The 26,318-nt window shown below is 42.8% G+C and overlaps 1 protein-coding gene and 1 non-coding gene across 2 annotated transcripts in view; one reads left to right on the top strand and one right to left on the bottom strand.

Annotated features, from left to right (window-relative positions):
* The first annotated feature begins 4,132 nt into the window (after positions 1–4,132).
* On the top strand, positions 4,133–4,205 carry TRNAK-UUU. Its single transcript has one exon. It is a non-coding gene; the product is annotated as a tRNA-Lys (tRNA).
* A 15,670-nt stretch (positions 4,206–19,875) lies between these two features.
* The window catches only part of IQCA1 (IQ motif containing with AAA domain 1), a 229,572-nt gene continuing 223,129 nt past the window's right edge, over positions 19,876–26,318 (bottom strand). Inside the window, exon 19 of the mRNA XM_027858297.1 lies at positions 19,876–20,468. Coding sequence (XP_027714098.1) covers positions 20,328–20,468 — 141 coding nt within the window. The 3' untranslated portion in view covers positions 19,876–20,327. The remainder of the gene's footprint in view (positions 20,469–26,318) is intronic.

Consider the following 26,318-nt stretch of genomic DNA (forward strand, 5'->3'; position numbering starts at 1 on the left):
AACAATCCTCATCTTCTGCCTACTCATGCAGAAGCCTCCACTTCTCCATGGGCCCAGGAGAAGGTGATGTTAGTCCTACCATCAACACACCTCAATCTTTTTAGCTGGAGAAATGCACCCCATGATGTTCCCTCTTTTTTTCCCACCTGGAAGTTGAACTCAGACCTTCCTGGCTTTGAGGCTAGTTCTCTATTCACTACATCATGCTGCTTTGTAGGAAGCACAAAGACTATTATGACCATTTTAGAGATAAAGAAACTGATATTCTGAAATTTTAAATGACCTGTGTATGGGCAGACACTAAGTTGTCAGAGATGACCTTTGCACCTATTTCTCCTGATTCCAAGTCCAAAGCTCTTTTCACATCACCATGTTTCTCAGTTATTGTCTATACATTGAATTTCCTTTAGAAGTAGCGTGTTGTAGTAAATAATTCATCTCAGAGTCAGGAAACCTGGGTTCAGATCCTGCCTCCAACTCACAGTGGGCAAGTCGCTTCACCTCTTAGTGGCCCCAGGTAACTCTCTCAGACCACAAATTGAAGAAAAGGTGCTGATCTACATTGGTAGAGGAAGTTTCCTCACTGGTGGCTCCCTACAGTGTTGCAATCACGAATCAGGTAAAACCAAGAATTCTCACCATGTTGAAGGCACTGAGCCAGGTTGTGGTGGTACAAAGAAAGTGGACAACACAGTGTTTGCCCTCATTGGCTCATAGAGTAGTTGAGGAACAAACTCTATACCCAACTCATTACAATATATGCACACACATACAGATATCATAAGGGTCATTACTGTGCTTCTAATAGGACAGACTAGTGGAGGAGGAGGAAGAGTGTTCCTAGCTGGGGTAGACCAGGATAGGCTTCTGGAGGAGGTGGCATCTAATGTAGGCCTTAAAGGAGGGTTAAGATTCTGATGGGCAGACACCAATTAATTAATAAGCATTTTGAAAACCTCTGCTGTGTGTTAGGTGCTAAGAAATAGTTCCTGCCTCCAAGGAGCTTATATTCTATTGGTGAAGAAAGAGAAATGGGAGGGAGAGGCATTCCATGATGAAAAAGCATGAGCAAAATTGTAGAGACCGGAAACATGAGAGTGTATTTGGAGTTGGAAAATAAAACAATTTGGTGGGAAGGGTGAATTTGTATTAAGGAGTAGTGGAAGATAAGTTTGGAAAAGTTGGTTGTGGCCAGGCCATGGAGGGCCTCGAATGTCAGTTTGTAGAATTTGTGTTGTATTTTTAGACAATGGGGAGCCATTGTGGGTTTTTGAGTGTTCAATTGTTTCAGTTGGGTCTGACTCTTCGTGGCCCCATTTGGGGTTTTCTTGGCAAAGATACTGGAGCGGTTTGCCATTTCCTTCTCTAGCTCATTTTACAGATGAGGAAACTGAGGTAAACAGTGTTAGGTGACTTGTTTAGGTTCACACCACTAGTAAGTATCCGAAGCTGGATTTGAACTCAGGATAAGTCTTTCAGACTTCAGGGTCGGCCTTCTATTCACTGGGCCACCTAGCTTCCCCTAGGGCTTTTGAGGAGGGTGAGATTTAATGAGAACTGTGATTTTGGAAGTTTCCCCTGCATGGAATAGGGAGGTTAGGAGACCAGCTCAGCATCTCAGAAATCAGAAAAGAATGAGAAAATACCCAGCAGCTCCTGAGAGGCAAGACAATAAGATTAAACAGTCCGTGTGATTATGCATTTGAACTTCTAATTTTAAAACCAGCACCCTAATTAGGCATAAATTATTTTACCATTCAAATGTATTCTGGCTAAAAGTTATCTCTCAGATGGGGGGTGGGTTTGGGAGAGGGAGGGCCAGGAAACACGGATGCAGGCTTTCTCTAGCTCCTAATAAAGAAGGCAGAAGGTCACCCAGGAGTCCTTGTGGGTTTTACCTTCACAGGCATGACCCCAAGGGTTCTTAGCCCTCTTCTATTACTGGTGGCTTTTCCTGAGGGCATGTTTTCGGAGAGGGATTTCATCTCCATTTAGCTACCCACCCCACCCTTCAGCCCACCGAGGACAGCTCCTCAGGACAGCTGGGCTTTTCCGTGTTAACCCCAAATTGAAATCCTGCTTCTGTGACCTCCTAGTGGTGTGACCTTGGGCTGGCTCCTTAACTTCTCTGGGAGTCATTTGCCTCTTCTGTAAAATGAGGGGGTTAGACTACTTCACCTCTGGGGTCCTTTCCTTCTAGGATGCTGTGGTGTGAGACATGGGCAAAAGGACATGTACAGATGTGGTTTGGTGAGGAAAAAGGAAGCAGGCTAACCTCGGTATACATAAAAAGGAAGAGTGACCCTCCCAAAGAGAAGTGAGAGGCCAAGGTGGGAATACAATAATAACTCCTATTCCTCTAGTACACTCAGATTCATGAGCCACTTTGCACTGTATGGTAGGTAGTTTAATTGTCCCCAAACTTGGGGGTCACTCTTCCAATCCTCACTTGTATAGGCAGACTAGATCTCCAGAGAATGCCTGTTATATCTCCTTTCAGTGTCTAGGGGTAACTTTTAAGAATCCTCACCACGTGATTCTCTTCAAGATTATTAGTTGATATCAATTAGCCAGCCAGACCTAATTAGCTTTTAAAAATGAGCATCTAGTAGAATGGCATAGTTGGTACAGGGGTACAAAACATCTCCCTCCAATGCCTGTGGCACATTCTTCCACTAGTGTAAATAGAGTCCAGGGGAAAGTGGATTCAGGCTTAGAGAGCAAAAGGGTGACTCATTCCTTCTGGTTGGTCTAAGTCTCCGGGGAAGGGGAAATATTTATGGAATTCACCATAATTACGTCTCTTTTTTGGTGAGATCTTTGTACAGCTTTGAACCTCTCTTACCTCATGGCGACCATTCTGTGCTCACTGCCCAGTGCATATACTGTTGCTCACTGTTGCTGTCCCATGGACAGCTAGCATGTCAGTGAAAGAATCCAGATTCTCAGGTTCTCTGAAGTTCACAAGACTTCTCCAACCAAGGGGAGGAAAAAAAGTGAGACCAGGATTGGGGCTTGGACCCCTACGTAGTAATTCCTTCTCAGCGTTTTGACTATAAGGATTCCTCCCTAAGCTACCAGGTGTTTGAATCTTTCATTCCAAATGAGCTGGATGGTTTTATGCAAGTCCCATAATGCATGACAGTACTCCAACCAATCTGAACAGACTTCCTTGTTTCACCTGGATGCTCATATCCAGGTCTCATTTTCACCTAATGAACAATCAAGATGGGTTTTCACCTGTTAATGGTCTCTGAGTATAGCATTTTGTCTGTTACTTTAAGTGGGGATGGAGCAATTTTGTTGATTGATTCAGTTGACTCCTATCCTTACACTAGGATTATTCCCATTTTAGAGATGAGAAAACCTAGACTCAGACAGGTTAAATGATTTGCTCAGGGTTTTGCAGCTAATAAATGCCAGACCAGGATTCAAAACCAGGTTTTTTTACCTCCAATTCATACCATATTAACAACCCACGTTGCTATAGAATATTAACATATCATCTGCTTTGCCATTGTACCCTAAGAACCATGGAACTTTTCCATCTAACTTGTAGTTGAAATGTTCCATAAATATTGACTCCCCCATTGGAATATGGGCTTGTGGAGAGTAAGGACTGTCTTACTTTTCTACTGTATTTAAAGTGCTTAGAATTGTGCTTTGTATACATTAAGTGCTTAATAAATGCTTCGCTCATTCATTCATAACAATACTGAGGCAGGTAGAGAAAGTATTGGTGGTACCATTTTATAGATGGAGATATTTCTTTTTGATTTTCAGATCTCCTATTTTTATATTTAGTTGGCTGGTTTGATTTATTGCTTTTCCAGTTTTTTTAATTGTATGTCCAAATCATTGATCTAATCCTTCCTTTATTGATGATTTTTTTTGTTGACGTAACTTTTTCCTTAAGGAATTATTCAGTGACATCCCCCAAGTTCTGGCATGGTGTTTCATTTGTGTTGTTTTCTTTTATCACACCATCTAATTCTATAAATTGGACTTTGACCCAGCAGTTCTTTAGAATTCACTTGTTCAGTCTTCAATTAAGTTTGAATTCTTTCTTCAAAGGTTATTAGAAATTTACATCTTTATCATGTTGTCAGTAAAGAATATGTTTAATATGTGGGCCTGGATAGCTCAGTCAGTACAGCATCAGACTTTTAATCTGAGGGTCCAGGGTTCAAGTCCCTGTTTGGGCAAACCACTGACCCTTTTGGGGCAGATAGGTGGCACAGTATATAAAGCACTGGGCCTGGAGTCAGGAAGACCTGAGTTCAAATTCAGCCTTAGACCAGACACTTGACACTTACTAGCTGTGTGACCCTGGGCAAGTCACTTAACCCCAATTGCCTCACCAAAAAAATAAATAAATAAATAAATAAATAAAGAATATGTTTAATATTTCAGTTTTCCTACATGTGTTTGGGAGGTTTTTATGCCCTAGTACGTGATCAATTTTAGTAAAAGTGCCATGCACGGCTGATGAATATGTATATATGTGTGTATATATATTGGAGAATGGATGAAAAAGTTGTGGTCTATGAATGTGATGGAATACTTTTGTTGTTGTTGTTGAATCATTTTTCAGTCATGTGCAATTCTTTGTGACCCCATTTGGGGTTTTCTTGGCAAAGATACTGGAGTGGTTTGCTATTTCCTTCTCCAGCTCATTTGACAGATGAGAGAACTGAGGCAAACAGGGTTAAGTGACTTGCTCAAGACTTACAGCTAGTAAGGGTCTGAGGCTGGATTTGAACTCAGGAAGAGGAGTCTTCCTGACTCCACGCCTGGCACTCTATGCACTGTGGTGCCACCTAGCTGCCCATGCTAGTGTGCAGTAAGAGATGATGAAGGGGATGATTTCAGAGAAACCTGGGAAAACTTATATGAACTGATACAAAGTGAAGTGAGCAAGGCCAGGGGAAAAATTTATGCATAAGTATTATAAAAAGAATCTTGAAGACTTTTATGAACTGATGAAGAATGAAATGAACAGAACCAGCAGAATAATTTATTTATTAACAACACTGTAAAGATGAACAACTTTGAAAGTTCTGTGATTGATATAATGACTATTCATGATGATTCCAGAGGACCCATGATGGGAGCATGCTGGCCACCTCTTGACAGACAGATAGATGGATTCAAAGTGAAGAATGAGACATGTATTTGTTGAACACAATCAATGAGGGAATTTGTTTTATTTGACCATGCATAGTTGTTACAGGAATTAGTTTTTCCCCCCTCTTTTTTATTGGGATAGGAGGTGGGAAGAAGAGAGGATAGATTACTGTTAGTTAAAAAATAAAATTTTATAAAATTGGTATGAACATAAACTCTTATACTTGGGTCTAAAAAAGCAAATCCTTAAGTTTGGGATCATGGAGACATGGGTAGACTATGACTGGTCAAAAAAGACCTCCAGTTTTCATGTACTGAAAGCTCAGTTTTAGTCACCAGCATTACATCCCAACCAAGGAAGAGAGTGCTTTTCTTGAGAGGTGTATAGCAGAGATATTTTCAATATCTTCTTTCCTGGTCAGAACACATCTGGAGTATTGTGGTCAGTTCTTGGGACGTATTCTAGGAATTTCATTGACAAGCTGGAGCATATCCATAGGAAGTCAGCTAGGATGGTGAAGGCAATGGAATTCTTGCCAGAAAAGGATTGGGTGAAAGAACTCAGGAAATTTAGCTTGGAAGAGATTTAGGAAAGACATGCTTGGCTGTCTTCAAGTCTTTGAAGATCTTCCACACTGGAGAGGAATTGCATTCATTCTGATCCAGAGGGTGGAACAATGGTGCAAAGAGGCAGATTTCTGTTCCACATAATGAAGAACTTTATTAAAAATGAGTGATAACTAAATGTGGAATGGATGGCTGCCATAGCAGATAGTGAGTTCCCTGTCACTAGAGGCTCTCATGAAAGGCTGGATGGGCTGTTGTTGGGGTATAGTGGAGGGTGAAGAATGGGTTACACTTGATGGTCACTGAATTTCCTTCTAACTCTTGATTCCTCTGAAGCACTTTTTTACTTCCATTTTTCAGAACGATGATTTATTTCTTGCTAGCAAACACAGGTGAGTGCCACCTGTCAACAATGATTAGTAGGGACTTCAAGTGTGTCCCTGTGGATATCAGTGGCCTCTGGTTTCATGAGAAGCCATCTGGTTCCTTGCCTTTCTAGGCTTTATTTATGATTTCCTTGAATGACTGGGAGGACAGGCATGATCCCTCAAACACGGGCTTTTGCATTTGAACTCGAGATACCTCACCAGAGCCATGTGCTAAATTACAGGGTGCTCAGGTTACCAGATCATGTGGCCTGGACTTTAGAGTTGAAGGCTCCACCTGGCCAAATAGATCACTTTGTCAGCTCTCCCCACTGAATTCCTGAACTCTGTCCACAGTAGTGAGCAATTGGTCTCTAGACATGCAGCCCCCTCCCCAGTCTATTAACCAGACTATTGGGCGCATAAATGCAAAGAATGTAGGGATTTATTTCTATGTTTCTCACTGTCCACAAACACTTAGAATCTTGGTTTTTCAGAACAACGAGTCGCCTAGTGAGTTGGGTTGCTTGTACTGAACAACAGAAAGTATTAACCACAGGCAGCATTACAGAATCAGAATAATAGGATTTCAGAGTTGGAAGGCACCCTGGGGGGCATGCAATTCAACTCATACCCAGAAAAGACTCCCAGGACAATACACCTGACAAATGACCAGGCTTTAAAAAAAACAAAAACCCCTATTGAAGGGCAGGACACCATCTTCTGAGGAAGCTCTCTTTATTCTGGGTTGGTTTGGGGGATGTTTTCCATCAAAATGAAATTTGCCCATTTCCATCTTTCACTCTTGGCCTTTGGTTTTATCCCTGCTAACCCCAGCTTCCATTTCTAGAGTGTCTTGGGGGGGTCCGCAAGTGACTTTTCTCAGGATAGCCCTCTGAGATAGGGGAGTGCTAGTGTTTTTGTTCCCATTTTGCAGGGGAGAACACTGAGGTCCTGAAAGTTTAAATGCTTTCCCCATAACCTCACAGCTCATTAAGTGTCTGAGATAGGATTTGAACCCAGGACTCCGGATTCTAAGTTCAATGATCTGTCTACAGCACCCTACTGTCCTTCTTTTCTTGGTCTTTGACTTCATTCCCAGGCTCTTGAACTTCAGAAATATTTAACCATATTGAATGCAAGGCTTTCTGAGGGCTCAATGTTTCAATGCTCTAAGATGATACAGAATTTGTCTTTTCAGTGACATGTACACAAGGCTGCACATTTTTTTTTATTTCATAGGACTACAGAATTAGAGATGGAAGGGACCATAGGAACTCATTTAATAAGAAATCTGAGGCTAAGGGAGATTTGTCCAAGTTTATAGAGATGGAACTGGCCTAAATGGCAATGGGATGCCTCAGGAGTTGGTGGGTTCCTGGTCACTGGAGGTCTTTAGGCAAACTCTTCAAGTGAAGGTTGAATGACTACTTGTCAGAGAAGGGCCTGAGGTTTAACGACTTGTCCAAGGCCACACAGGTAGTTAAATGGCAGAGTCAAGACATGCACTTAGGTCTCCATGGTTCAAAATTCAGCACTCTTTCTAGTGGACTGTGAGTCCTCACAATTGTCAGGACAGTGATCACTGCTTTTACCTGCACAAGACTTCAGGCATAAATGTGAATTGATTGAAAAACCATTTGTTGCATAGTTCCTAGACAAAGTGGCTTTTGAGCATCTCTGATTTCCCATAATGTTTCCCAAATGTTCCCAACCATTCCTCAGAGGTTGGCCATAAGCACAACATAAGCCTTAAACTCTTCTGAATGGTTTTTCAGGTAACATCCTTACAGGCCACCCTACCTCCCCCAAATGTGGTATTCATTCCCTTTGCTCAAAAGTAACCAGACAGATCATTTTTCAGCCTTCCTTTGTGATTTCTAGTTGGGATAATTCCCCAAGTAGAAAATGTTGCCTCCAGTGTATGGTTTCTCATGAACTTGAGGGGAAACAGGTGGTTTACAGGCCAAGCTGTGAACTAGAGCTCAATCCACAGCCTCCTAGTGGCCTCTAATCTTATACTCTTGCACAGTGATCTGACAGTCGTTGCCTTCTGCCGTATCACCAGTGAAGATGCCACATCAAAACCAAAGTCCGAGGCTCATTGACTTCACCCTGTTTCATGACCAGATGGGATGATGCGCCATATCATAAAAGTCACTAGATTGGAGCTCCAGAAGGGACCTTACCAGCTTTCTGGTCCAACTTATCTGAAGAGGAATCCCTACCACAGTGATCCCAACAAGTGGACCTTCCAGGAGGGGGTGCCCACCACCTCTGACAGCTGCCCACTCCAGCTTTGGACAGCTCCAATGGTTGGGAACACTAGGAAGTTGTGGGAGATTTTTGCCCTCCAGGTCCGATTAGAACCAAATCGAATCCCTCTGCCACATGACAGGTTTTCACATGTTTGAAAAGAGTTCCCCTGTTCCAACTGAGGTTTCTGCTCAAGAGATATAGTAGAGTGAACATTTAGGAGCTCTTACTATGTGTCAGGCACTGTCCTAGCACCAGGGATACAGATATAAGTAAGGCAGTCTTTGTATACCCAGCAGTTAGCACAGTGTCTGGCACACAGCTGGTGCTTAATAAATGTTTGTTTACTGACTTGTTGGCATTCTAATGGGAGAAGACAACATAAAAAGGGATGCCAGAAAAAGAGATGAGGGTGGTACCTGCATGCTAAAGAGATGGCTGAGAAGTGTTTTGGAGACTGGGCCCCTCCCAAAGATGAGGGAAAACCTCATCTGTCAGAGCTGGGATCACCCAGTGGTGCAGTCCAAGTTTCCAGCTTAATGGGTCTTCATATGACCAACTCTCAAGGCCCCTGGTTGCCCTTTCCTGGACATTCCAGCTTGTCAATATCTTTCTTGAATTGTGGTGACCAGAACCAAGACAACGTTTTAGGTGAGGTCTGACCAGGGCAGAGGACAGTGGGACTGGCCCCTCCTTATTTTTGGAACTTATGACCCTCTTAATGAAACCCAAGATCTCTGTTTTCTGATCTGCTCTGCTTCACTGCTGACTCATATTGAACTTGTGGTCCACTATGACCCCTGGGCCTTTTGCAGAACAAGTTATCTAACCATATTTCCCCCATCACGTACTTGTGAAGTTGATTTTTTTGTACCCATGTGCAAGACTTACATTTATACCTATTGAATTTCTTCTCATTAGATACAATCTAATGTTCTAGTGTGTCAAGATAATTTTAGGTCATGACTCTCAACCAGTGAGAGATATCCCTCCCAGCTTGTGTCGTCTGCAAATCTGAGGAACACCATTTGTGCCTTTAACCAAGCTATTGATAAAAATGGGAAACAGCATGGAGCTGAGCATAGATCCCTGGGGCACTCCACTGGAGACCTCTTATCATGTCTTCATCTCTAGGGCCTCCTCTAGCTCCTGGAATCACATTCAGCAACCCACCTCCTAGCTTCCATCTTTGCACCCAGGACCTTTTCCTTGCACTCTTGTCTTCTGTCTCTTCTCCAGGCTCCCTGGCTCCATGGGACATCCCTCTGCTTATTGCTGTTGGCCCTGAGGCAGATCTCCTGGGCCTCAGAGGACACACTGCTGCCACCTGCCATGAAGCTGGACCTTCAGGGAAGACCTTGAACTCTAAATATTTGCCTCCCTCCACAGACTTCTTCAACCACAAATACCCTTCCTGAACTCAGTTTTCAGTGGTTAGCTAACTTCTGTCATCTCGTTCTGCTCACACTATCCCAGTAATTCTGAACTCCTGGTGCCTGATGCACAAGCCCCTTCCCCATTCTCAACTGCTGCTGTCTTCTCCCCATCTACTTCAACCCTATCCCCTAATGTACCAAGCTGGATCTGTCTGCCCCTTCCACTGTGCTCGCTGGCACTCCTGGTCCATAATTAATAAACTTGCTTTCTTCTTAAACCTCTTCCTTTCTTGCTTCTTGCATTTCTTTCACTCACTGAGACCCAATCACCATTTCTCTGGTCATCCTTTCCAGAAATGGTGGCTCTTCCATTCATACCCCTGATTCAATGGTCATATAGGGGAGGTGGAATACTCCTTTCTTTCCATTACCCAGTGGCTGGAGTCCTGAAGATCTGAGTCTTCAGGAGTCAGGAAGACCTAATTTCAAATCCTGCCTCAGATACTGACTAGCTACGTGAGCCTAGGTGAGTCACTTAATGTCTTTGCCTCAGTTTTTTCATCTGTACAATGGGGCTAATAAGACGACCTACCTCCAAGGGTTGTTGTGAGGATCAAATGAAATGACATCTGTAAAGTACTTTCCAAACCTCCAAGAACTAGAGAAATGCTGGTTATTGACTCGGAGATCACCTCCTGCAGGCGGGTGACGACGTTCTCCCTCAGACTCACGGCCATCCTTTTTTTGCTACTTTTCTTGTGTGCCAGTCATGTAATATTGGTTAGTGGAGGAATCTGTGCCTCTTTCTTCTTTTCCTCCTAGACTGTAAGCTGCATGTGGGCAGGGTCTTATCTAAACAAAGCTTTCTATCTCCTTAGTGCTACACAATGCCTAGTCATAAGGGGATTTCGAAAGGAAGAACAGTGAGGAGGGCACAGAGGGTCTGAAAGCTGTGGCAATGAACCTTGTACTCCTCTGACAAGAGGCAACATTCAGAGTGCCGTTGTGGACAGAAAGGCATTTTATTAGAAATATTGCTGCCGCCTGAGCTGTTTGTTCATGGACACTGGAATGCTCCATGTTGAGACCTGTATTGGGGGGGAGGAGTCATCCTCTCCCTTCCCACTTCCCCCTCCCCTGGCTTTACTGGGCATTCTTTTCTCCTTTGTGATAAAGCATGGGGCTCTATCCCCTGGGTTCCCCTAAGGAGTTTAGTATTCCACTACAGCCCCCTTTCATCTCTGATCCCCCACTAGCCATGAAGAAGGATGCTGCTATAAGGCATTTGAGGGGAAATGTACACAGCTAGATGGTGCAGGGGATAGAGCTATGGGCCTGGAGTCAGGAAAACCTGAGTTCAAATATGACCTGAGATACTTACTAGCTGTGTGACCCTGTGCAATTCACTTAACGTCAATTTCCTCATTTATATAATGGGGATAATAATAAAAGCACCTACCTCACAGGATTGTTAAGAGGATCAAGTGAGATACTATATGTAAAGCACTTAGAATAGTGCCTGGCACATAGTAGGTGCTATGTAAATGCTAGTGATTATTATTATTAGGCTAATAACAGTACCCACATCTCAGAGTTGTTATGAGGACAATAAAATGTTTGGTATAGTGCCTGGCACATAGTAAGTGCTATATAAATGTTATCTATTATTATTATTAAAATGGGGATAATAATAGCACTTACTTCCCAGGGATGTTGTGAGGATCAAATGAGATATTGTAAAATGCTTAGCACAGTGCCAGGCACATAGTAGGTGCTATATACATGCTAACTGCTAGAATAATGATAATTTGTATTGTTATTAAGATGGGAATAGTAATAGTACCTATCTCCAAGTGTTGTTGCGAAGATAAAATGAAATATTTGTAAAGTGTTTGGCATGGTGCCTGGCATATAGTAGGTGCCAGATAAGTGTTAGCTATTATTATTATTATTAAAATGGGACAATAATATCACATACCTCCCATGATTGTTGTGAGGATCAAGTAAAATAATATTTGTAAAGTGCATAGCACAGTGCCTGGCACACAGCAGGTGCTATATGAATGTTAGCTTTTATTACTATTACTGTTAATTGGGTGAGTGAGTAAAAGATAAAGCAGTTAGAAAGGAGAAGGTGACTGTGGCCTAAATCTTTATTTTGTTTACTGTTGCTGAACAGGCCCTGGGAATCTGAGGCTAAATCTTCTCAGCCCACCCTCTGCCTACACCCTGGCTTCCCCTACATTTTATTCCCAGAGATGGTTCTAGCTGCTGCTTAGGGTTTCTCTCTCAAGCTTCTGGAGTCCCATGCGTGAAGCTGCAGGGTGTTGAGCTCAACTTTCTTCCACACCAGCAGTAGTCACCCTGCCTGTCTCTTCAATACATTGACCACAGCAGCTCCCCCTGGGGAGGACCAGTGCAGTTAGTCAGCCCTGCCCCAGGTGCCCTCAGAATCCAGAGCACAGAGGGAGACTTTTGGGGACCCACAGTTCATGGACCTGCCTGTACCCTGTCATCTCTGCTCCCTACTGCATTTCTTTCTCTTCTTTACATTGATGAGTGAATTGGGTTTTGGAATATTACATTTAAAGAGCCATAGATTTTGAGTGGGAAGTGGTCACAGAGGTCATCATGTCTTCCCCTTTCCCATTTTGCAGAAGAGGAAACTGAGACCCAGAGAGAAGTGATTTATCCAAGGTCACACTTGCAGTGAGTGACAGAGTTAGGATTCAAGTCCAGATTTTCTGATTCCAAATTCAGTTATCTTTCCATACTAATTCCATTCCCAAAATTTGATGTGCCGTGTTTGTTGGTCTTCTCTTACCCTATCCTTCCTCCTTGTGGTTGCCTACTTTATATTCATATTAACAAAAATCAGATTCTGGGGTGTGTAGGGATGCTGCCAGGCAACCTTGGTCAGGGTGAGCTTGCCAGGACAGAGTCAACTCTGCTTCTATGATGTTCCATGATTGGAGCCACACACAACCAACACCGGTGCCTGAGGAGCCAGCCACCTCCACGGTTCTATTTTGCCTCGAGCTCATTATCGTAAGCATTTCTTTAATCCCAGTGAGTGATAATCCAGCCCTTTCTGTGTGTGTTGTGGGAGAGGAGGGAGGGGAGTAGGATTCAAAGTGTTTTGGTGCCATGAGAGAAATAAAAAGAATCCTGTGGTAGCACGGAGATAATTTGCAAGACCAACTTTGGCTTGAGCTTTTTTCAAATGAACTCCAGTGTTTTCAGGATTTCCTGATGGCCAACAGTGCATGCCTTTTGAAGTGTCCATTGACAAAAGGCCCAGGCTGAGTGCGATGCCACCAGTTTCAAAGTACTTGTGCTTCCAATGACTTGAAGAGAAATCTTAATAAGGCAGGATGTTGGCATTATACTTTATAATAACACACATGGACACACCTACATATACAAGTAAGGTTATTTTGTGAGTGCTGTTGGGGATGAGGCAATTGGACATGCCACTGAAAACCTTTGGAAGGGTGTTACTAACCATCATATTATAGAAAAGTCACACTTGCTGTCAGATGAACTGTCAGTTGTGAAATCCAGTAAGTTGAGAAAGTTCTTGAAGTTGAATGGGGATGAAGAGGAAACAGTTTTCACTTGGTTTAAATATACCTCTCAAATGGGAAGGGTAATAATTTTCCACTGGACCTTTTATTGACTTGCAATGGTGGCCTGTGGGAATGTCTTCCTGTGCTGAGGGATAGCCCCCGAGCAAGCTCTCCTTGGGTCTGGAACACTCAGGGGCAGAATCATACAAGCCATAGCTAGACAGGACTAATGTAAACCCCTTTTATTTTATAGGCGAGGAAACTGAAGTCCAGAGAAGACAACTAGGCTGGCCAAAGATCAGAGTAGACAAGGGTTTGACTTTTTCTGCATTTCCCTTGAGGGCAGAACTAGGAATAAGGGGTAAAAAAATATAACTAAAAAGATAGACATGAAGGGAGTTATGTTCTTGAAACAAATTTTAGAAAAGTTAGTAATTATAAATCTTTGATGACTACTGAATGGGAATAGAAGAGAATATGTATATTTATAAACTTCAAGTGACATCTTTACAAAAATTGACCATATGTTAGAGCATAAAAACCTCACAAGTGAATATAGAAAAGAAGAAATATTAAAGACATCTATTGCAGGCCAAGTCTGACTAAGGCTGGTTCTTTGGTAATTCAATATTGGAACAAAATGAGACATGGAACATTCAGAAATCAACAAAAGGGAGTTTATTTAGATATAGAAGGGGAAGAATAGCAGAGAAGGGAAAGGATGAGGATATAGACTTGACTCAGCTAAGCATAGATCTCCTGTGGTGTTGTAGTTCATTATGCCAGTTTTTGTTCAGAAGCCTGAGGGAGGAACTGGAGCTCTTTGTATTTTGGATGTTTTTGTATACAGATGCTGGGTTATTCCAGTAACCTAAGCCTTGGCCTCACAAGCCAATTGCATCACAAGGACAGTTATAATTTTAAAGGAAAAATTAGCCTAGATTGCATGTGGTGGGGCATTAGGATACTGCTACCATAACATTGTTACTAACCAAAACACGCTGAAAATTATATAGAGCATTTGAAGAAAAGATTCAAATTTCAATGGAGGCTAAATTATTAAATCCTAAAGAGCTGGAATGTCAAAGAACATAGAGAAAAATTAAACAATTTCACAAAAGAAAACAATGAGGTGAAAGAACATGTCAAAACTTTTGGTATGCAGTCAAAGCAGTCACTGGGGGAAGATTTGCATCTCTAAATGTTTTCATCCACAAAAAATAGAAAGAAAAGACCAATAATTAGAGCATCCAACTTAAAAACTAGAAAATCAACAAATTAAAAAAATACCTAACTGAATATAAAACAAATTCTGAATGTCAAAAAAGCAATAAATAAGATTAAAAACAACCTCCCATTCAATTGACAATTAAAACTAGTAGATTAAAAAAACCTAACAAAATAGATAAACAGCTATTCAGATTTTTTAAAAGGTAAGAAAAACAAAATGCTAATATTAGAATGAAAAAGCTTAATTTTCAATACATGGAGAAAAATAAAGATTATCAGCAATTATTTTGCCCAATTTTACAGCAAAAAAGTAATAATTGAAATGAATGGATGAATATTTACAAAAATATAAAATACTCAGTTTACCAGAACAAAAAATAAATAATTTAAATAACCCACTATCAGAAAAATAAATTGAACAAATCATAAATGAGTTCCTAAAGGGAAAAAACCTAAAGAACCTGATGGAGTTACAAATGCATTCTATCAAACACTTAATGAGAAACTAACTTCATTATATAAATTACTTGCAAAAATATAAAAATAAGTGATTTTACCAAATTCCTTCTATGAATCAAATATGATCTTGAAATCAAAACCAGCAAGAGAAGTAGAAAAAGAAAATTATAGACCAATACTCCTAATGAATCTTGGCTAAAATATTTAAATATTTCAGAAATATTAGCAAAAGGGTCACAGCACTGGGTTAAAAGGATTATACAGTATGATCAGGATTTATACCAGTGTGGCAAGAAGGTAGGTACATGCTTCCTGTTGGTGGAGCTGTGAATTGGTCTAACCATTTTGGAAAGCAATTTGTAACTATACCTCCAAAGTGACATAAATTATGTAGAGTTCAAAGGAACTAGTGATATCATGAGTAGATTTATACCCCAACGAGATTAAACAACAACATACAAAAATAATTAGAGCAGCACTTTTTCTTGGCGCAAGAACTGGAAACAAAGGGAAAGTTTGTCTATTGGGGAAATGTTGAACAAATGATGGTATTTGAATGAAATGGAATATTATTCCATCATAACAAACGACAGAAGAGATGGTATCAGAGAAATCTGGGAAGACTTATATGAACTGATGCAGAGTGATGAGCAGAACTACACAATATTGCCAGGAAAAATAACTTTGAATGACTAAAGATCTTAAGCAATAACCAAGCATGACTTCGCCATCCCACTAAGCCATAGGGGAGTTGAAGTTCTTTCTATGCGTCAAGAAAGCCTGAAGCTCTCCCCCTTCCCAATGTAGGGTATTGCTTTCTTTATGAACCAGCGTCCAAGCTGGTGGCATGTTTATACTAGTGGGGTTAGCTGTTGGCCTGAAGTCACCAATGACTACAAAGCACAGCTCAGGGGCCATCTCTTACATGAGACCATTACTAATCTCCTTAGTCCTTGGAACTTTCTCCATCTTGAAATTAATTTGTACAACTTTGCAAATATGTATGTATTTACTTATGTTTACATGTTGAACATCCTCCCTGGCAGAATGTAAATTCTTGGAGGGCAGGGATTGTCTTTCCCCAATTTTTAGCCTTTTTGTCTATTCCCCAGGTGCCTAGCACAGATTAGGTACTTAATATTTGTTAAATGGAATTGAAGGTGGAGGATGCTGGTAAACATGGCAATCCTGCAAGGTTATAACATGTAAACTGGGTTTAGTTTTCCAATTTAAGCCAAAGGTTTGAAACCCACAATTGATTTTGAAAGAATATTATCAATGCAAGGCACCACTACTGTGGATGTTTTTGTTTCTCTGTACAAAATACTTGCTAATCTAATTACACAGTCTTCTGAAGAGAGGAGCAAAGGATTGCATGATATGACTTGGGGGGCAGTGGAAGCGGCAAACAGCCCCCTACCGACTGCAGGCTTGGCCTTTAACCAGTGGGCCAAATGTATCTATATTCAATTTCTTCTTCTTTTTTTAATGCTTGAGTTATTTATTATTTTGTGCAAAGCTTCTCCTTTTCTCTGGTCTCCTCTCATTGAGAACTTTATGCAGATTTCCAATCGAGATCGGCTTTCCCAGTTCTGAACTGTTGCATTACAGCTTTTATGCTCGGCAATGTTTATTGAGCATTACCAGCCTGAGAGCTTGAACAAGTGTGTTTTAATCAGCCTGCAGTCAGTTCAGCTGAGATTAAAAAAGAGATTGCTCTCATTTTGTTTTTTATTTAATGCTCATTTGTCTACAAATATCAAATCATATTGCTCTGCAATTAACACCGATTCCCAGAGCTGGGTGATTCCTCGGGAAGGCTGTAGCTTAGTCAGCTGTGTCTTCCCCTCTGTGCCCAGGAAGGTTGGATTCAAGTAGATTGGAAAAAGGTCATGAGAGGCCCTTCTCCAGGACTTAGGAAAAGATGCCACTTCAGCTTTTCTCCAGGGGAAATGTTTCAGCCTTTCTTCAAAGCTGGTCAGTTGCTTAGAATTGATGCCAGGCCTTGACCAGCCGTGGGATAGGCCCAGGGCAGGAGAGGACAAAACTTGGGAGTCCAGAAAGACAGAGAGAGCCTGGAAAATGTGGGTGTTTGGTCTGAGCAAAGAAGGTCACATCTAGGGGAAAGTATGATTGGAGACTCTACATCCAAGGAAAAGCCCCAAAGACTTATGGAGATAGGAGAGGACAGCTAAGGAATGACTTTCAAATACTTGGGTCAGGTCAGCTAATGGGGAAAACACTGGATTTGGAGTCAAAGGTCCTGGGATCCTAGCCCTGCCAGTAGTCATGCTACCTGTGTGACTTTCAAGAGTCATTGAAATGCTCTCTTTCTGTGGATGAAGGGTTAGAGGTGGGATTAGATGACCTCTGAGGTCCTTTCCAGCTCTGCCTCGATGATGCCAGGATCAGGGACCAGTAATAATAGCGTGCTCTTGCAGGTTTGCAGAACATTTTACAAATATTGTCTCATTTCATTCTCACAACAACCATGGGAGGTCGGTGCTATTGTCATTCCCATTGTGGATGAAGGAAACTGAGGCGGGAAGGGGTGAAGGGACTTGCCATAGAGCTGGTGTCTGAGGTAGGATTTGAATTCAGGTCTTCCTGACTCCAAGTCCAGTGCTCTACCTACTGTGCAACCTAGCTGCCTCAGCAGTACAAGACTTTTAGGACAGACTCCTTAGGAGGTTCCAAGCACACACGGGCTGGGCTTCACTGACCCAAAGCATAGCACAGATGGCAAGGTCTCTGGTGCAGTGAGTTACTGCCCTTAATCCTAGGATGAAGGCATTTTCCTCTCTGCCCTGGTGGGAGGCATCCTGGTTAACATGTGAAGATGAAGTTTGGGTGGTATTTGGTGGCAGAATGAGATGTGTGTCCCATACGTATTAGGAGCCACTGGCAGCATCTCTATAGGCAGGAGGCTAGATCATCTAAGAGCCCCAATACCATGTAACCAAACTGATCACTTGATGAGCTTTTATTAAGTACCGAATATATTTTAGGCATGGTTCCAGACCTGGGAATACAAAGACAAGAGGGAGAACTTCTGCAGCTAATCAAGTTCACTGGTCCTAGAGTCATCCAGGGGTGGACCAAGGTGTGGAGGTGTGGTGGCTACCCAAATCGTCTCCAGTAAAAAAAATGCAGGCTTCACAAAGTTCATTTTTATAACTCTAGATGAGCACATTGCAAACCTTGAAGTATTATAGAGTGTGGGTTATCCCTGTATAACCACAGAATCTCAACACTGAAAGGGACATTGGAGGACATTGAGTCCAACTTGGACCTGAATGGAAAGTCATGCAGTGAGGGAGGTCCACTGGTGTCCAGGGAGGTGATGGTCCAGTTATCCTGGACTACCCTGGTCAGATCATCCATATAGTGGACTGGACTCAGCTCTGGGTGCCATGTTTTAGTCAGGACATGACTAAGTTGGGAAGCATCTAGTGGAAGGTGATCAGGGTGGGAAAGGGTTTTGAACACATGGCATATGAGGACAGGACAGCTAGGTGGTACGGTGGATATAATGCCAGAATGAGTCAGGGAGACTCATCTTCCTGAGTTTAAATCTGGCCTCAGATACTTACTAGCTGTGTGACTCTGGGCAAGTCACTTAACCCCATTTGTCTCAGTTTTCTTATCTGCCAAATGAACTGGAGAAGGAAATGGCAAACCACTCCAGTATCTTTGCCAAGAAAACCCCAAATGGGGTCAAGAAGAGTTGGACACAACTGAAATTGACTCAACTACATATGAGGATAAGTTGAAGGAACTGGAGGCATTTATGATGGAGAAGAGAACACATGTGTGTACATGAGACCTGTATCCAAGACTTTGCAGGGCTGTCACATGGAAGATGAATGAATCTTGTTAAGCCTGGGCTTTGGAGGGCAAGACCAGGAGTTCTGGTGGGTAGTGCTGGAGAAGAAAATTTGGGCTCTTCAGAAGGGAAAACTTCTAACAGCGAGAGCCACTCAAAGGTGACCAGATGGTAGTGCCTCAGATAGTAGTGGGTTCTTTCTCATCAAAGGCTGGATGCTTATGTTGGGTGTGTTGTAGAGGAAGAGGCACTTGCATTTGGGTACAGGCTGGACAAGACAGCCTATGAGTCTTCTTTAAATGTTGGTCTTTCCTCGGCACAGATTCCGTGATCCTGTGAACAAGTATGGCTCTTATAACCCCCATGACAGGAGGATTCCAGCCTCTGAAGTATAGTGATGGGGACTGTGGGATGGTGCCATGGAATTCATTCCATCTTCAGACAACATGAATTGTTGAGAAATGTTTCCTAACATCGATATTGAATCCATATCCATTGCTCTTGGTTTTGGCCTCTAGGGCCTCCACATGGCAGCCTTTCAAACTCTTGAAATCAGCTTTCACATCCTCTCCAGATGCTCCATTCTCCAGGATAAACAGGGGAGCTGTGAAAAGGCAGACTTCATTTCAATATTTTTGTTGTTCAGTCGTTTCAGTCAGGTCTGACTCTTCATGACCCTATTTGGGGTTTTCTTGGCAAAGATACTGGAGGGGTTTGCCATTTCCTTCTCCAGCTCTTTTCATAGATGAGGAAACTCAGGCAAACAAGGTTAAGTGACTGGCTTAGGGTCACGCAGCTAGTAAGTGTCTGAGGCCAGATTTGAACTCACGAAGCTGAGTCTTCCTAACTTCAGGCCTGACACTCTATTGACTGTGCCACCTAGCTGCTCGCTGTTTCATTATTATTATTTTTATTCCTCAATCAATGCTTAGCTGACAAGATTTGGAGTCCTCTCAGCATTCCAGGAATACTCCACTGTACAATGTTTTTCCATGTAGTTTCATAAAAAAAAAATAGGTGAGGAGCCTTTAAAGTGTAAAAATTTTATTTAGCCACACAAAATCAATGGATATAGGAAAGAATTATATTTTTTAATTGCATAAGAGGATATATATATATATACAGTGCACAAATTAATAAAATGGCACCATAGAGAAATAGAGAAGTCATATTGATTAGCCTACCAACAAAGATGCCTTTTAATTACTAAGCTTCTAGCTCAATATTCAATGCTGCACTAAAGCGGAATGCCCAAGCAATGCAAGGTCTTGAAGGGTGTGTCTCATTGTGTACAAACCCTAGGAAGACTAGCATACTGAGGAGACAAAAATATTCTGTGGTGGCTTGTCAATTTATGGAATGAATATGAAAAATACAGGTCCTGTAGTGTCCTATGAATGGGCAACCATAATTTGAAGAATTTTTTTCCTTGGGGCTTTTTCAGCAGGCAGGATTTTCTTAGGTCTGCATCATAGGGCATTCATTCTTTTCAGAGAAATGGTCAACCTCAACATCAATGTGAAAGAGTTAAAGATGATCAACACATGAAGAATTACTTTTTCTCTTTTCCCTTCTTTTTCCCTTTCTTTTCTTTTCCCTTTCCCTTTCCTTTTCCTTTTCCTTTGTCCTTTTCATCAGCTCCAGACAATGCATGTGCTCTTTTCTTACCCAAAGGGGTCTTGGAGTACCAAGCCTGAAATCAAGGAAGGAAGGAAGAAAATGTTAAATTTTTGCAAACATTCTGTGGAGGGAGCCTTAGAAAACTTATTTCAATCCTTCTCATTCATTATGAAGGGTCAATGGAACCACTGATAATTGGACATCTGACAAGGGCAAATGGTTGCTCATACGGATTTTCATGTTGACGCCACTGCACATTCTGGGTATTGCCTGACTCCAGCCAGGGACACTCTTCTCCAAACAGAGTGGCTCAAAATCTAAGAGAACTATAAGGCCACGATACCAGTCATCCTCCTCCCACTCACTGGCTATTGGTTAAAAACATAGGGAAATTGGTTCACAGACGAGATTAGACATGGAATCTCCTCCGTAACAGTCAATTTACAGATAGAGGTTTTTGACAGAAGGGATGGCTTCATTTGTTGTATTTGTATCCCTGGTGCCTGGAACATAGTAGATCTATTATGTATTTTTTGATCAACTGAGTATGTAAACAAGTCCCAGAAGCAACGGAGTGTGGTGGTGTAATATTCAATAAATCCGAGGACACAAACTACTGGGGTACGAATTCCTCCAAAAGAACTTCCAGAAAAATTGGAAAGCAGACTGGCAGAAACTATGCTTAGACCATCTTAGATCATATACTTCAATGAATTCCAAGTGGATACATGGTCTAACTATAAAATCCATATCATTCAAAAATTAGAGGAGAGAGGGGATTGTCCTTATAATCAACAGGGGGTCTACTCTTGGCTAAACCGTAAGAGTTTGCTATAAAAATTCCCAGTGATGAATGTCTGTTGGAGAGGGGTAGTGGCCACTGGAGAGTGGGCCTAAAATGCCAAGAGCTTTCTTGGTTGCCATTGTCGCTACCCTGCCAGACCTGGTCTGGAAGGTTTATTTGACCTGAAACTAGCCATGGAGCATGGGGAGCGTAGGGTCCAGAGGGAGCTGGGGAGTCAGGGGTCAGTTACTAAAGTTCCCCATTCACTAGATTTCTGTTGCAAACTTTGTTAGCTGATTAGGAACTTGTTTCCTGGACTTACAGAGGCAACAGTACAATAAAGACTCGTCCTGTGGCCTTTTCTTGCATCTGGCTACCTAATACACAGTTGAAATGGACAATCTGACCCTCTTGGGTGAGACTCACTTCTGTCCCTTCAGCTCCCTCAACTCCAGTGACTATGGTGCCTTGGTCCAGTCTATATACAGCAGAGTGTGACCCCAGATGTGGGCTTTCCCAATCCTGCCTCCTCAGAAATATAGTCCTTTGCCCATAGAGGTAGATAAAACATTTATTGAGTACTAACTGTGTACCAGGCCATAAGCTAAGTGCTAGGAATCCAAAGACAAGAATAAGAACAATTTCAAACTATCCTAGATCCAAATTATCTGGGTCAATGGTTGGGTGGGAATATTCTCGGTCAATGTAGGGAGAGGATCCCACCTACAACACTTGCTGGCTGAATGATCTCTTGGAGCCTTAGTTTTCTTCGTCGTAAAATGGGGATAATAATACTTGCATTACTTAACCCACTGCATAGATCACAGGATTCTAGTTCTAGAACTGGTCACATAGTCCCATCCCCTCATTTTACAAAATAGGAAACTGAGTCTTAGGGAGGTGAAATAATTTGTCCAAGACTGTGGAAGCAAGAAGGTTAAGAGACAGGAAGCTATGGGAGAAATGGTTAGGATTATTACTTGTTTAGTGTTATTATTAAAATGCTAGAGAAACCCATTAGATGGTGAGCTCCTTGGTGTTTTGCTTTTCTTTGAATCTTGAGTGCCTAGCACAGTGCCCCACACATAGTTGGTGCTTAATAAATGCTTATTGACTGACATGAGCTGCTCTCATCATCATCGTCACCATCACCATCATCACCACCATCATCACCACCATCCTCCTCCTCCTCATCATCATCATTCCTGCCACTAAAGTCATCTTTTGATGATACATCAAAGACAATGACTTCCCCAAGGCCATGCCAATGGAAGACAAGTTCCAACAGATCCCACCACCAAGACTGAGAGGCTTTGAGGTTGGGTTTAGCCATGGACTACATCCCCTTGACCCCAGATGTTGGTCGCCTAGGGACCAGCCCAGCTAAGCCTGGCTTATCACTGGGTTGGATTGAAGGTGATGAATTGGGCAATTCTCAGAGGCAGACCACTAAAATAGAGGAGCTGTGGTCTCATTGGTGCATGGAACCCCTGCATTGACAAAAGCCATGGTCCTTTGATGAAATGAGGCATCCTTCTAACATTGTTTTGACGTTGGCAGCATGAGCTACTTTCTGTTTGTCAAGGGCAATAGGGGTCCCTGGGACTCAAGGCTAAATCAGGATGCCTAGGAGCAAGGATCGGGGTTGGGGTGAGAGGCAGTCATCCTCACACTTTGGGAAGGTTGGAGCAACAGGACTTGGAGATAAGCACAGCCTAGGTATCTCCCTCCCCTTCTGTCCCTCCAGCATGTCCCATTCCTGGATAGAGAGATGGAAGCTATTGGCCCAATCTACTTCTCCTGCTACCACCTCCACCCCTCCTCCAGTCACTACTGCATCCTGCTATAGAACAGACACAGTTTAGAAACACAGGATTCTTGGGGTCATCAGTTCCCTTAACAAGAGGAAAACTTTGGGCAATGTTGATTATTAAAAAACAAACAAACAAAAAAGCCCCCAAACCCCAAAAACCAAAAAACCACTAAAAAAATAAAGGGGGATAAAGGCAATGGATCTGTGATTTCACTGGTGAGGAAATTCCTTCTACCAATGCAAGTTGCCCCCTTCTCTGTAACTTAATATCTGAGAGTGGTCTAGAGCCTTGAGAAGTGATGTGGCTTGCTCGGGACTACAGTCAATACTGTCAGGGGAAGGGCTTGAACTCAGCTCTTCCTGGATCCAAGTTTGCCTCCTTATCACCTATGCCCCACTGCCTGGACTAGAGCTTTAATCTGTCTGATGAAAAACGTCAAATTCTAGCTCACTTATCACAAGGAACCATCTGAAACCAAGGAGACCAAAGGAAACGAAGGTGATGGATATCTGGACTTGAGATGAACAAGAGGGAGGTCAACAAGCTAGAAAGAGGTCCAGTCTGGTGGTGGGGAGAGCAATGCCCACAGCCCACAGAGATGAGGCTGCAGCAGGCAAGGGCAGGCAAGGGCAGGCAAGGGCAGACAAGCCCAGGCTGGCCAGGCTTCCCTGTCCTCCCAGCCCTGGACTTCACCATTGTGACTCCGCCTAAAATTTCCTTTGGCCATGTTGGTTCTGTTCTCATGCTGAGGAGTTCCTCCAGGGGCCTCCATTTTGGGAACAGGCCCAGGCTGGCCAGGCTTCATTTCCCTCACAGTTGCATTCTGATTCTAAGCCATGTCCTCCCATGAATACCTTCCTTCTCCTTCCTTCTTTCAGCTCCCTATTAAATGCTTTCTTCTACTGTTAGAATGAAAGCTACTTGGGTCAGAGTGTGTCTTTATTTTTGCTTGTATTTGTATCTCCAGCACTTACACAGTACCTGGCCCAGGGCAAATGCTTAATGAATGTTTGTTCCTTGCCATTAAAACCAGAGAGAGGGGGTCTTAGCCCTGGGCCTCACTGACATGGAGCTGGCAGGGACCTCAGAGACACTCTGTTGTGACTCTGTCATTGACAACCAAGGAGACTGAGACTCATTAGGAGATATAGTCATACCAAGGTCATACCAGGTCACACCAAGGTCATACCAGGTCACACCAAGGCCATATCAAGTCATACCAAATCAAAACAAATCATACCAAGGTCATACCAGGTCACATCAAGGCCATACCAAGTCATGCCAAGGTCATAACAGGTCACACCAAATCATACAAAATCATAGCAAGGTCATACCAGGTCATACCAAAGATCATGCCAGGTCACACCAAGGTCATACCAAGCCATACCAAGGTCATACCAGGTTGTACCAAGGTCAGACAGGAGTGTCTGAGGAAGCATTTGAAATGAGGATCTCTGACTCTAGAGCTAGGGTTTTTTTTTCACTACAGTTGATGGTCTTAAGGAGCTGTGGGGGCACTAAGGGGTTAAATACCTTGCTTAGGGTCACGTGGTCAGCCTGGCTCTCTACTCACTCCACCACACTGACTTTCTAGCTACAGTGCAATGGGCTGCTTCTGCAGGCAGGGAGCTCTTCCTACCTAATATTCTTGTTGTTTCTGTTCAGCCGTTTCAGTCGTGTGTGATTCTCCATGACCCCATTTGGGGTTTTCTTGGCAAAGATACTGTAGTGGTTTGCCAATCCCTTCTCCAGCTCATTTTTACAGATGAGGAAACTGAGGCAAGCAGGGTGAAGTGACTTGCCCAGGGTCCCACAGCTAGTGTCTGAGGCCGGATTTGAACGCAGGCAGATGAGTCTCCCTGACTCCAAGCTTGGCACACCGTGCACTATGGCGCCCCCTAGCTGCTCCTACCTAACAGAGTTCTTCAAAGTGAAGAATGAAAGGTCACTTGTCAGGGATGTGGGAGCAGGGGAGTCTCTGTCTGGCAGGTACTGGACCATGTGGCTTCCGAGTTCCCCCCCAACTCAGAGCTTCTGTGAGTTTGACCCCAAATGTGAACAACCCCTGAGGTCTGACTTGATGGGATCTTTCCCTGGAATGGCTTGTTCTGCATCGCGTAGATTTCTCTTGTGTGCTTGGGACATGTCTGACAACCACCTTGGCCATGAATAGATTCACTTTGTTTCAGCACACGAAAACTATCAACTTTCTTCGAGAGGAATTCCAAATCTTGCTTTGCTAACAGAGAATCTTCGATACTGATCCCCCAATGGTTTAGGACGGTAACAAACTGGGCAACAGGGCCAGCAGGTGGCAGTCATTATTCAGTATGTTTAGTAATTAGTTAGAGTGCCAAGCATCACACTAGGGAATGAATTGTGGGTTTATTAAATGATTCAATTATTCAATGCATTGATCAAGAAAAAGATCCGGTGTTTAATTTGGGGGAAAAAACCTGACAGGATTAGGGAGCTGCCAGGCTGCATTAAAGTAGAGAGAAGAGGCCAGCAACAGGGGCTAACTGAGGCACAAACATACCATTTACCTGCACATTTGGAATCAGGGTTCAATGAACATTAACAGAGGATTTTTTTTGCATTTGCTGTGTTTCCTTTTTGTGAGGAGTCCCAAAGAGAGACTTCATTTCTGTTTAGGGCATTTCAGGATCAAGGGAAACTGAGGAATAGGAAGGGGGCATGCCATAACTCATGATCATAGACTTGCAGGGCTGGAAGCAAACTTAGAAGTCATTTAGTCTTGTTCTTTGGATAAGGAAACTGAGGCACAAAGGGGTGACATGACCTGTCCAAGGCCACACAGCTGGTTAATGTCACAGTCGGGACCAGGAAGCCCCAGGGCTCTGAGCTTTAAGCCCAGGGCTCTTCCCAATAGAGCATGCTGCTTCTAAGGCACTTGGACCCAGAGCACAGGTAAGGACAAAGAAGTCATTGTGAGAGCTGGCACGGTCTGGTGAACTCTGAATTGTCCACTTTTTGGGAGAGAGATGCAGACCGTGCGGGTTAAGATCTCTCTTTAGTATGTACTAGTGGTCAAGCCCACTGAGGGTGAGCGAGAGTGTGAAGACATGCAGCATGACAACTTCACGTTGGAAATCAGCAAGGCTGCCTCATCTGAGAAACAGGCACTGTAGAGGAGTGGAGCGAGTATCGGTTAAATAAGAGGATGTGGGTTCAAAAGTTTTGTTCCTAATACCTGCTAAGCCTTGGGCAAGTCGCTCAAACTCTTTGAACCTCAGTTGCCCTGTTTGTTAAAAAAAAGGGGGGGGAGAGGGAGAGGGATTGGTTTAAGTGGTCTCTGAATTCC

Source organism: Vombatus ursinus, unplaced genomic scaffold, assembly GCF_900497805.2.
Source record: "Vombatus ursinus unplaced genomic scaffold, bare-nosed wombat genome assembly UNPS02012901.1, whole genome shotgun sequence".
Taxonomy (NCBI): Eukaryota; Metazoa; Chordata; class Mammalia; order Diprotodontia; family Vombatidae; genus Vombatus; species Vombatus ursinus.